An 11,740-nucleotide genomic window follows, 5' to 3' on the forward strand; every position below is an offset into this window, starting at 1 on the left:
TAAAATTTGTTTAGCATTTTATTCATATAAAGATCATCCAATAATTGACTAGCAATGTGGATCTATTGGCTCGCTGGGTATTCCAGTTAACCCAAAGGAGTTACCTACTCCTTTGGAACCTGGTAACTCATTCCCATTCATAGTTAGTACTCCAGGAGATTCCAACTTAATGCTAGACAAATCATCTCCGTAGACTAAAGTAACTTCTTCCCCTGCCAATACTGCATTATGTTGTTCCTCTGAGATTGGGAATCCGTTTATTGTGACAGGTCCAGATTCTTTGCGTTCTATTTTAAATGTATCCTGTTCAGTTATGAATGTCCCATAACTGCAAGGTTCTACAGATGTTACCCAATTTGGAGCCAGGAGGTTTTCAGGAGGGGTTTGATGTTTTCCTGTAATAAAATGGAATGACAAATCATGCATTTATTCCCAAAAATATGCGGCTATACCTAGCGATGGGCAAGATTCGTTTTACAGAAACACTTCATTTTAGACTTTTAAAAGATTTTACGACAATCTGATAAACTATCGTTTTAAAAACCCAAAAAGTCAAAAAAACATTAGATCTGGCTATTGCCCATCCCTCTTGTTTCTATATAGGAAATCCTACTTGTTGCAAAAACAATTGTTCCCCGTTAATGACTCCCATATCTATAAAATGTAAAAAAAAATACAATTTAAATATTACATTAGTATTTTTTATTTTTAGTAATACATATGGGAATAATTGTTTGTGATCCGAAATAACAGGTTTGTGATTTGTTATTAAAAGCACTATTTGATATCTGAAAAGATCTTGTTTTTATGATGTTAATTGAAATTTGAAAAATAATTAATTCTTATGGTTCATGTGAGAATTGAAGAATAATAAATAATCATTTTTACCAAGGGCATTTAGTATGGCAATTTTTAGGCATTTAAAAGTCATAATTTTATATTACCTTGACAGGGAAGTGTGGACTTACATACTCCTAGCACTAAAAAAGATACAATTAAGACAAAAAAATATATAATATATATTTTATCCACTTTTTCAGCCCAAAATTTTGTACATTTTCACCTGTAAAGTCTTTTCCAAGTTTTGGAGGCGGAGCAATGAATTCTAAACATAAAACAAATTATTTATCTTTTTCAAACATATTATTAACCCTACCCCCACACCTCTAAATCCCATGTTTAATTTCCAAATATGACAAATGATACATTATTGGATAGCTCTTATTCTTAACTTTTAGAATCTGCAAAAAGATTTGCGAATTTCATTCTGGAGAGGTGCTGGAGAGGCAGGAGCCAACAGAGCCGGAGCTGACGGAGCCGGAGCTGACAGAGCCGGAGCTGACGGAGCCGGAGCTAACAGAGCCGGAGATGACAGAGGTTTTCCACATTGGGGAGGCTGCTGAGGAGCAACTGGGTGATAAGAGAGTACAGGTTTAAGCCGATCCAATGAGACAGAGTCAGACTTGGAACCAATTTCAACTAGGAAATACTTTGGATACTTGGAGAGAACTAGATATGGTCCTCTATATAACTGAGACAACGGAGGTTTTGATGCATCCTCTCTGATAAAAACATGAGAACAAGAAACTAAACTTGAAGGGATCTGATCTGGTTTTGTGGCTGAAACTGCAGAGTGGTGAGGCAGGACTGATGCACTGTTCTTCAGGATAGACTGGATTCTCCTGAGATACTCTGACGAGGGCAGCTCTGGAGTGTTTAGAAACTCTCCGGGTAACACCAACGGAGAACCAAAAAAGAGCTTCAGAGGCGGAGACAGATGAATCTTCTCTGGGAACTCTCTGGAGTCCAAGTAATACCAGGGGCAGATGATGGAACCAATCCATCCCAGCTAGACGAGCACGTAGAGAAACTTTGAGCTGATGATGAAACCGTTCCACGATACCATTTGATTGAGGATGGAACGAAGTTGTAGGTGAGTGAACTATACCAAGGAATCTTCACAAAGCTGACCACACAGACCTAGTGAACTGAGCTCCACAATCTGAGGTAATTACAGAGGGTACTCCGAATAGAGGAATCCATGAATGTAGGATGACTCTTGCACACTCCTCCACAGTTGTAGCTTTGAGAGGAACTGCCTCCGGCCATCTTGTTGACCTATCAATGATGGTGAACAGGTAAGAAAAACCATCGGACTGAGGGAGAGGACCAACCAGATCAACATGTATATGTAAAAACCTCCGACCAGGAACTGGGATATGTTGAACAGGAGACTTCACATGACTTTGTATCTTACTCCTCTGACAATCTAGGCAAGATTGGGCCCAGAGGTTTACATCCTTAGACAAGAATTCCCAAACAAAACTCCTAGAAACCAGTCTTTGTGAGGCACGTTTTCCAGGATGAGAAATCTTGTGGGTTGCATTAAAAACATTTTATCTCATAGCCTCAGGAACCAATGGACGGTGGATTCCTGTAGAAATGTTGCAGAGCAATTCCTGAGAGTTGGAAACAGGAATGGAGACAATCTTCAAGGCTCAGGACTGGCAGAGCTGTTGGATCTTCCTGCATGATTGTTGGAGCCAAGACATTTGTATATATGATACACCAGGAACTATTGAAGAGGGAGCAGGAGCCAGAGGAACAGAGTTCATCACAGGATCCGTCACTGCCAACACCGCCGACACTGCTGACACCTCAGGGACTCTATCATCAGCAGGATAAACTTCAGGAGAAAAACTTGATGGAGCAGGCTGAGGAGAAAAACTGGAAGGTTTTGTCACAGGTTTTGGAGCGGAGCTAGTTTTAACTGGACTCGGAGAAATCAAGGACGGATTTGACTCAAGGATCGGAGCGGAGCTAGGAGAAACAGGACGGGACAGGGCGTCTGTAACTATGTTCTCAGTTCCTGGGAGATGGTGGATATCACAGTTGAACTCAGATAGGAATGATAGACGGTGCTGCTGCATGGCGGACCAGGGCGGAGAAGTCCTGAACAAGGCATGAGTTAGAGGTTTGTGATTAGTAAATAAAACAAACTCTTTACCTTCTAGAAGGAACCAGAAATGGCAGAGGGCTGAATAAGCAGCAAACAATTTCTGTCAAAGGCGGAATATCTCGTCTTGGCGGAAGAAATAGAATAGAAAGCAAGAGGAGCCCAGAACCCAGCAACTTCTTGTTGAAGAACTGCTCCAACCTGAGAACCAGATGAATCCACGGCGAGTGAAACCTTGGTGGACGGATCTGGATGCACTAGGGTTGGTACACTTGAGAGCAGCGAGAACCCCTGCAGCACCCTTGATGAACCTTCTGTAGAAATTCAGAATACCCAGGAACCGTTGAAGTCCTTTCTTGTCTACAGGGCGAGTGAATGTTGAAATAACTTCAGTATGCTTCTGGAGAGGAAAACATCCCTTGCTTGAAACCCTCATTCCAAGTTATTCAACTTCAGGTTTGGCGAACTCGCACTTGGTAGGGTTTATGCTCAGACCATGGAGGAGGAGAAGGTCAAAAACCTGGCAGACATGGTGGAGGTGTGATGTGGCATCAGGACTGGCAATGAGAAGGTCGTCGACATACACGAAACAGTGTAGAATGTCACCTAGAATCTGGTCCATCATCCTTTGGAATGTGCATCCTGCATTCCTGAGACCAAACGGCATCCTGATCCATTCAAAAAGGCCAAAAGGAGTTATAGCCGCTGTCTTAGGAATGTCACCTTTGGCCATTGGAACCTGATAATATCCTATGGTCAGATCTAACTTGGTAAAAACTGTACAGCTGTTGAGCCTAGAAGTAAAATCAGCTATGTTGGGAAGAGGATATCGATCTGGAATTGTATGAGTATTCAATTGGCGATAATCGCCACAAGGACGCCAGGAACCGTCAGGTATCTGTACCATATGAAGAGGGCTGGCCCAAGGAGAGTTTGAACGGCGGTTTACACCAGTAACATCCATTGCAGCAAATTCTGTCCTGGCATCTAACCTTCTAGCCTTGGCAAAAACCTGCGGACCAGGAACTGTTTGAACAGAGTGACGAACTTGATGCTTTGGAACAGAGGCACTAAAGTCCTTAGAGGATATAACATCAGGGTACTCAGCTAACAAATCCCTGATCTCCTCAGAGGTAGACAATAATGCGGCATACAATTCTGAATTCTGAATGGTTTAGTTGAGGGAACAGCGGGAATTGGTTCAAGGGTTGCAGCATCTAGGAGACGGGCACCGGCAATGTCAACCAAGAGGTGGTGATGGCAGAGAAAATCTGATCCTAGGATAGGCATAGAAACATCTGCTAGGAGAAAAGTCCAATCAAAAAGACGAGGCCCGAATTTTAGAGCTATCTGATGAGAACCATAGATATCCATAGCAGTACCATCGGCGGTTCTTAACTGAACCCCCACACTAGGAGGTCGAGGTTGCTGAGGAAGATGTGGATAGACTGAAACAGAGGCTCCAGTGTCAACCAGAAACTTGCAAGAGGATAGAACATTCTGCAAAAATGTAAGGTTTGAGGAAGGATAATCGGCGGATATTGCATTCAAATAATCTCCGCTGCTGACTAGTTTCCTGAACAGGAACAGGGAGCTCAACACTGACTAGCTGCATCTCCCCGCCGGCAGTGGTACCAGCAAACTCCAGAGGAACTGGTTCTCCAATCTTCTTCTGGAACTGAAGAACGACTGGGAGACCTAGGAACAGAACGGCAAGTCCCAGATCTAGTGGACGAATTCCTCCGCGGCAAGGCATACACGTCCTCAAACTGCTCAGAGAGAACTTGCACAGGAAAACTGCGTCCACGGATCGTCCATAACTCGTCAGCGAGCAGAGCCATCCTCTGTGGGTCACTGATGGACTCAGAGAGCAAATGTGCCCGAATATCAGCTGGAAGACGGTCCATAAATAGTCCCCTGAAGAAAAAACCAGGCTTCTCGTCCTCAGGGAGCAAAACTAACTTTTTATCCATTAGCTCAGAGGGACGTTGGTCAGATAACAAGGGTAAACTTTGTAATGACTGATACCTCTGGAAATCACTCAACGTGTACATCTGGATGAGACGACTTCTCAGGGCTTTGTAAGGAGCGGCAGGGGGAGCTCGATCCAGGTCTAAAAGTCGACAGGCAACATCCAGGGGCAACGCATTGAGGCAGTGATAAAACTTGGTTTGTGAGGTTATAATCCTCTTAACCTCGAACTGTGCTTCGGCCTGGATGAACCATACTTCTGGAGAATCGGTGCAAAAGGTCAGAAGTTTTACGGAAACCGATATCAAAGGAACTGCAGACTGGGATAGATCACTTCCTTCTTCCTCCGGCATCTTGACAGTCGCTACTTAACGAATCGCTGAACTTTTCTCGAAATCTTGCTGGAAACCCTACTTTGGTATTTGGGTTTGAAAAACGCAGTGACCTGGTTGAAACCAATTTCAGGTACGTCGGCGAGAGAGATTATTTAAAAGTCCACAGCGACAATATCACGTCGGGGTCACCAAAATGTAGCGACGCAAAATAACAAAGATATAAACGGACTGAACATATATTTTTTATAAGTTACAACATGGTATCTAAAAAACTGAGTAAATATATTTGGTTTGGTTTACAGAGCTTCCGGGAAGAAGACGATATTCCAGGGTCTCCACAATATTTAAGTAATTTAGATGTTTCTATATAGCGCAGTAAGTATAAAGAAAACACGAAGATTTTATGACTGAACTCAGAGGAATGAACAGAAAAAACTTTTTTTTTTTTTAATTTGTAAACTGTAATTCAGTATCTTTTTTAAAAAGTGAATATTAGCGAATTATCTTTTTTCCATCTCATAATCTGAGTTTGTTTCCCTTATGTCCATTTGACAGCCCAAATTTTTATTTTGTATAATATTTTTTGTTTGTTTATTTTCTTGTGATTTTTAACAAAATTTTAAAAAATTTTTTAAAAAGATTTTGATGGTTATTATATCGTTAGAACTGACGAGGGTCAACCCAGACAGAAATATATTTTCAATAAATGTGGAACTAACATCTACTTTTTTACTCTACAGAGGTTTGGTCCATCACCATCACCGAATTTTAAATCTGATTTCATTGTTTATAAATATTAAATACTCATTTCATTTGCGCTCAAAATTCCTTTGAATTGAATTTACTTATTTCTATTTTTTTTTTCATCTAACCTGATGTATAGTCTTTTCCAGATCTTATGTGTGCTGGCCCTAAGTATTTAAAAGAATAAAATATACTTGATTAAGTTTCAGACGTTACCCATGGAAAAATTAGAAATTTTGAAAGAAAAAAATTTTTAATTAGAAAAATTAGATTTTTGAAAAAAAAATTCTTGAATTTTTATGGAAAAAAATCATAATTTTAGCCTATGTCACCCCTGGGCTACCCATGAGATTACTAAAAATCAACTCTCATTACATTCAGCCATGTAGTCGGCTATAGGGAACATATATATATACAAATGTCTTGTTTTAGTATATAGATTTACAAATTCAGGCATAAATGCTCAGATTTCTAATCCTTAGATCTTTGCAACCTAATTTTGTAGACCTTTGATATTTTAATTTAAGAATTCTGTTAGATCATCAAATCTTAGTTTGATATATCAAATGTTTACACCATAAGATTGCACAGATATAGTGATTAGAAAATTTGAATGTGTGACAACGACTCAATTCCTATATCAAGAGATGCTAATTACTTGTTAAAAATGCTAGAATCAATCATTTTCAAGCTTGACATCTTTATTAATTAATTTACAAATGGTGCAATCAAGGTTTACAAAAGACAATTATCAAAGTAAGCCAGTCTTCATAAGTTTGCTAAACGAATTGAGTAGACTGCTTTAGATTGAAAAATTGAAAATGTTTTTGATTGATGGATCTTTTACATTATCAAACCCCCCCCCCCCTCCCTATAGATTTAAGACATTCAATGAAGAGACATATTTATTTTGGTTTAAGAAAAACAATAATAAAATAGTTTAAAGCTTTGGACAACATTATTTTTTAATATTAATATGTTTTACCTGCAGTTTTAATGAGGTAGAATTTTGGTTGAACTTCCTGCTTTTATCAGAATTGATTTCAAAATCTGATAAGCATTTTAGCAATTTAAATCTTATCTTTGATCAGGGGGGCTGGATCTTAGCTACCTCGCTGTAAGTATTAGCCTGAGTGTACACTTGGGATAGTTTACTGTTAAAGGATATTACGAGATTATGGTCTAATCATACAGTGCAAACATCACATATGCAGTACGCTTTCGGAGTATAAGTGAATGGTGAGGTTTATTTATCTTGAATTTTACTCAGTTTTCTTAGAACAGTTTATTAATTTTGAAATAATGCTCTGTAAAAGACTGTAAATGTACGTCTTCCTGTGAAAATGGATAAAGGAGTATTGGATTTTAATACTTACATGGAAAACAATATATCCATTTAAATCTTTTCAGATATCAGCCCCGAGTACTGTAATATACAGTGAAGTAAAGCACATGGCCTATACAATTAGTTAAGGATAAGCATACATCATCCCTCCATACATATACTATAACCTCATTGAATTTGACAAATTAATAATCTGTTCCTGCAGACTGAAGAAGAAGCAGATAACAGGGATAACTTGATTCAACATTATGCTCTCAGTTTCAATAATCTACTGATGGTTTAAAAGTTTCTAATTATTAGTTTAAATTTTTATTGTTTGTGTTTTTGCAATTAGGAAAGTTTGTTAAACAATTAATCACTTGTTTATGCATTAAAAACAAACACAATAATGTTTATTTTTCATTTGATTTATTGTTCAGACTAATGCAGAAAACTGGAAGCAAAACACAGTTTAATCCCAATAAGGCAGGTTATCACTATTTGTAATCCCCTTTTGAACAATTAGTTGTAACATACAGTTTTGTTTTTAAAGTTTTGTCGCTTGGTATACATTATTTAATCCAACATTGAATTCAAAGTTTGAAATATACAAGGTCTTTAAAAAAAACTTTCAATGAAACTTATTTATTATTTACAAGATTTTTTTTTCACCAGCTGTTTCAATAAGATAGAATTTAGGTTGAACTTCCTATATTTTTTAAAATTAATATCTAAAAAAATAAAGTTTGCAGTCTCAAACTTTTGTATTAACTGATGTTTACAATTTAAAGAAAATATTAATTTCTGTTCCTGCAGACTGAAGAAGAAACATTTAACAGGATGAACTTGATTCAACATTATACAGTAAGTATAAGTAATATACTGATGAAATAACAGTTTTTAATTATTAGTTTATAATTTCCTGATTATTACCAAGTTTATGCATTAACAGTTAAACTTCACTAGACAAAAATTCACATGGGTTATAAAAGTTGAGAGGCTCTTGCCCTTGTGAAGCCAAAAATGGCCTCCCAGTGTAAATAGGTTAAACAAAAGATGGGGGGGGGGGGTCTGAGAATACACACCATCAAAAGGTTGAGTTCATGAATGAATGATGTTTTATTATGTCAATAAAAAGTAATACATTATTTAAATATTTTGCTGAACCTAAAAAAGGTTTTTAAAAAGTTAACAGCAACAAGTCCAGAGTTTGAATTTTTAAGCAAATTAAACGCTTTATTCTTCAACATGTAGTTTACTATCATTCTTTGACTTTCTAGCCCTTTATGAGGACTCTCTCCACTTCTCTTTATCAATGTTTAATAACAATATGTTATATGAAACCCATAAACACAACTTAGCAGAATAGGACCTTTTAATACTATTAAACTTTCCAAATAATAATGGATACAATGAGGAATAAGGTAATATATAAGACTTAGAATTTTCTTCCACAGGTGTTTTATTTCTCAAAAAAGGTACTTACCCCCCAGCATATCCTGGTTTTCAAGTACCCCAGCAGAGATAGGGTTAAGACCTTTATTTTGTACATGTAAAAGATGCGTTGACCACTGTACTTACTTCTTAGTCTGTTACAGTGAAGGAAAATTGACCCCTTTTCTTAGTTTAGCTGCAGGCAGGGCTACTGCTGTGCTTCTTTAATTGATGCTTTATATCGTACATCCCAGTTTTAATGCAAATTTTCATGTATCTCTCAGAAAGATTATCTTAATGGAAGTGTATTGCACAAAAACAAATCAAATATAAGGCTAGCTGATATACCGGTAGTTATTCAGTATTTATTTAGCATATATTTTAAGAAATCAAAATATTTAGAAAACTAATATATGCTTTCTTTATTCCTTTCACATAAAAAAATTTAATTTTAGAAAATGATACAAGAATTTTCAAATGAAATCAAATTGTGCACAAGGTTAGTTTTTAATGCAACCAAAGTATGTCATAGGTCCCCGAAAAAATGAGGCTATATACATCCCAGATAATGGTTTTCCATCAAACATTACTGTGTTTTGCTTCATTGTAAGAGTAGCTACTTTGTTGTTGGCAATAAGTTTAACTATTTCGCCGCTTAGTGCTCTTCGATGATCTGCATCTGTGACGGGAAATCCATTGATTGTAACAGGTCCAGTGTCTTCCTTGTTGACAAGGAACTTATTGTTGTTAACAACAAATGTTGTTTCACTGCAAGGCTCTACAGATTTTACCCAGTTTGGTTCATAGATTTTTGTTGGAACCCAGGCTTTTCCACCTGAAAAAAAAATATAATATTACAAATTTGTTTGGGACTAAGGTTTTTTCAGGCTGCATAATTAATTGGGTGAAAATTTATTTTTAATGCTAAAGATTAGGAATAGAGAGTCAAAATTGCTGAACCTAAAACAGTGCTTAGAAAACAGCTGAAATTTTTTAATTTAATTTAAGAATGACTTTTAAAATCAAAACCAAAATGCCCAATTCTTTAGATGTTAGTATTCTGATTTTGTTTATTTTTACCTTTAGGGTTAGAGTTACATGCATTGCAGTCATTGTTCTGAAACGGAATCATGTTCATTCCATTAATGTTCATGGTGCCACTAGGTACTGTAAATTGAAAATGTATTAAACATTTCTAAGCTATCATGTTGAGTTACTTTAATTGTTTGATAACAATCAATTTCTAGTATCAAGATTTGAAAAAATTTTAAAATTAAATATTAAAACTTCCTAACAAATGTTTTAAAAAAAAATATTCTTACATTTTGGAAATGATAGTCCATAATCTCCTGCCTCTTTTGATGTTGGTTCTGAGTAATATTTTTTTTAACCAAACGTTTTTTATTCTTTTAAATTATGAAACTTGTTTATATATATATATTTACCTTCTGTATCAGCTGTCTTTATAAGATAAAATTTAGAAGTAACCTCCTGCATTGAATTATGATTTTAAATGGTTAAACTTTAGTGACCTATTAGTGAAAGATGTTTGAATTTATGAATTAAATATTCTCTTTTTATACACTACTCAAAATTAACTAATAATTTCAATTATTTTTGCATAAATTCAAACTTTGCTGAACACAATATTTTTTTAATTCTTGCAATTTTTAGACTAATCGTTTGCCTAATTTTTATTAGAAAATCTTTAAAATTGCATGGATATTTGCTTTTTTTGAGTTAAAAAGACTGACTGAAGACAAAACTGAATATTTAAGCATCCATACAATTGTCTATATAGTAGTGATTGAAAAGAACCTCAATTTATAAACTATATTTTTTAAATTTAGCTTAAATTTAAAAAAATGTTCTAAATTTGAGGAATTTCCCAAATATCCAATTAATAAATTTCCAAAACCTAAAAAATTCAGAAATTTTGGGAATTACACAAATGCCTGGGTATCTGGGAAATTTCCAAAATATTAATTTTAATTTTGCAAAATCCAGTTATATAATAAAAATGTTTGCAAAAAATAATAAATATACATTTTTGAAAAGCCAATAACCATGCTATTTCAAATATGCAAAAATGTTTGCAAAATTTTAAATAACCTGTGTGTAATTAAGAAAAACTAAAAATGTGCAAATTTCCTTTGACAGGTTGTTTGAAAATAGTTTGCAAAAATTTCTTTCCAAAACTTGTGCAATCTGTTTCCTTATGTCATAGACTTTCCATAAAGCTAAATGTTATCAAAATCTGACAACTAAAAGTGGGTCTAAACAAAGATTTAGTATATTACAGGAAATTTAGGCAGTGTACCTAAGGACTTAGGCAATTAGTATAAAAGCCTGGTTTTAGGCTTAAAGGGAGGGCTTTTGGTATTTAGGTAAAGTCAGAAAAATACAACAGCTTTAGACTAATACTTTTTGAGTTCTGTAAAAAAAAACTACAAGGGGGGTCAAACTGACTTTCCCCTCTCTCCCCCATTTTAATAAGATTTGAATGGTGTGATCATTTNCCCCCCAGCAGGATATCCCCTGTCTCCCCCATTTTAATAAGATTTGAATGGTGTGATCATTTTCATGATATCTATAATATAATAAAATATTGTGTAAGCTGCAGGCTGAAAAATCTGAGAAAGTTTTTTTGAAAAAGTGCAATTTCCCTTGTTATATTTATCATGCTAGTCAATATTTAATCTAAATAGAAAATAATATACCATAAAAAACTTCATCTTCATGTAAGTGTAGATTATATTAAAATCATTTCCTGAGCAGTAAAAAAGAAATATAAACCAAACAAGATGTAATCCATCATTGTACTGACTACAAAATAATAATAATTGTTAGTTGTTTCCTCAATTGAGTTTACTAATTAATTAATTAGCAAACTTGTTTTGTTTATTTACTGAAAAAATAAAAATAAAAAATACATTTCACTAACAAGGCAATTCAGAAATTATTTAAGAAAATTAA

At 35.4% G+C, this 11,740-nt stretch overlaps 2 protein-coding genes across 3 annotated transcripts; both read right to left on the reverse strand.

Annotated features, from left to right (window-relative positions):
• On the reverse strand, positions 1 to 7,625 carry LOC111713006 (uncharacterized). 2 transcript variants are annotated; one of them, XM_023487782.1, is made up of 6 exons: positions 7,551 to 7,625; positions 6,992 to 7,028; positions 6,135 to 6,173; positions 1,064 to 1,105; positions 945 to 980; positions 1 to 395 (listed from the first exon to the last, which is right to left on the reverse strand). In XM_023487782.1, exons 1-6 carry the CDS (start codon positions 7,596 to 7,598, stop codon positions 49 to 51), a joined length of 549 nt encoding a protein of 182 aa, XP_023343550.1. In that variant the 5' UTR covers positions 7,599 to 7,625; the 3' UTR covers positions 1 to 48. The 2 variants fall into 2 exon arrangements, with proteins under 2 accessions (XP_023343550.1, XP_023343549.1); XM_023487781.1 differs by having other exon boundaries at positions 6,992 to 7,031; positions 7,551 to 7,613.
• Positions 7,626 to 9,109: 1,484 nt separating this feature from the next.
• Positions 9,110 to 11,610, reverse strand: LOC111713008 (uncharacterized). Its single transcript, XM_023487783.1, has 5 exons — positions 11,535 to 11,610; positions 10,210 to 10,255; positions 10,087 to 10,134; positions 9,845 to 9,931; positions 9,110 to 9,599 (listed from the first exon to the last, which is right to left on the reverse strand). Exons 1-5 carry the CDS (start codon positions 11,580 to 11,582, stop codon positions 9,265 to 9,267), a joined length of 564 nt encoding a protein of 187 aa, XP_023343551.1. The 5' UTR covers positions 11,583 to 11,610; the 3' UTR covers positions 9,110 to 9,264.
• Between the last annotated feature and the right edge of the window lie 130 nt (positions 11,611 to 11,740).

Source organism: Eurytemora carolleeae, unplaced genomic scaffold, assembly GCF_000591075.1.
Source record: "Eurytemora carolleeae unplaced genomic scaffold, Eaff_2.0 scaffold1361, whole genome shotgun sequence".
Classification (NCBI taxonomy): Eukaryota; Metazoa; Arthropoda; class Copepoda; order Calanoida; family Temoridae; genus Eurytemora; species Eurytemora carolleeae.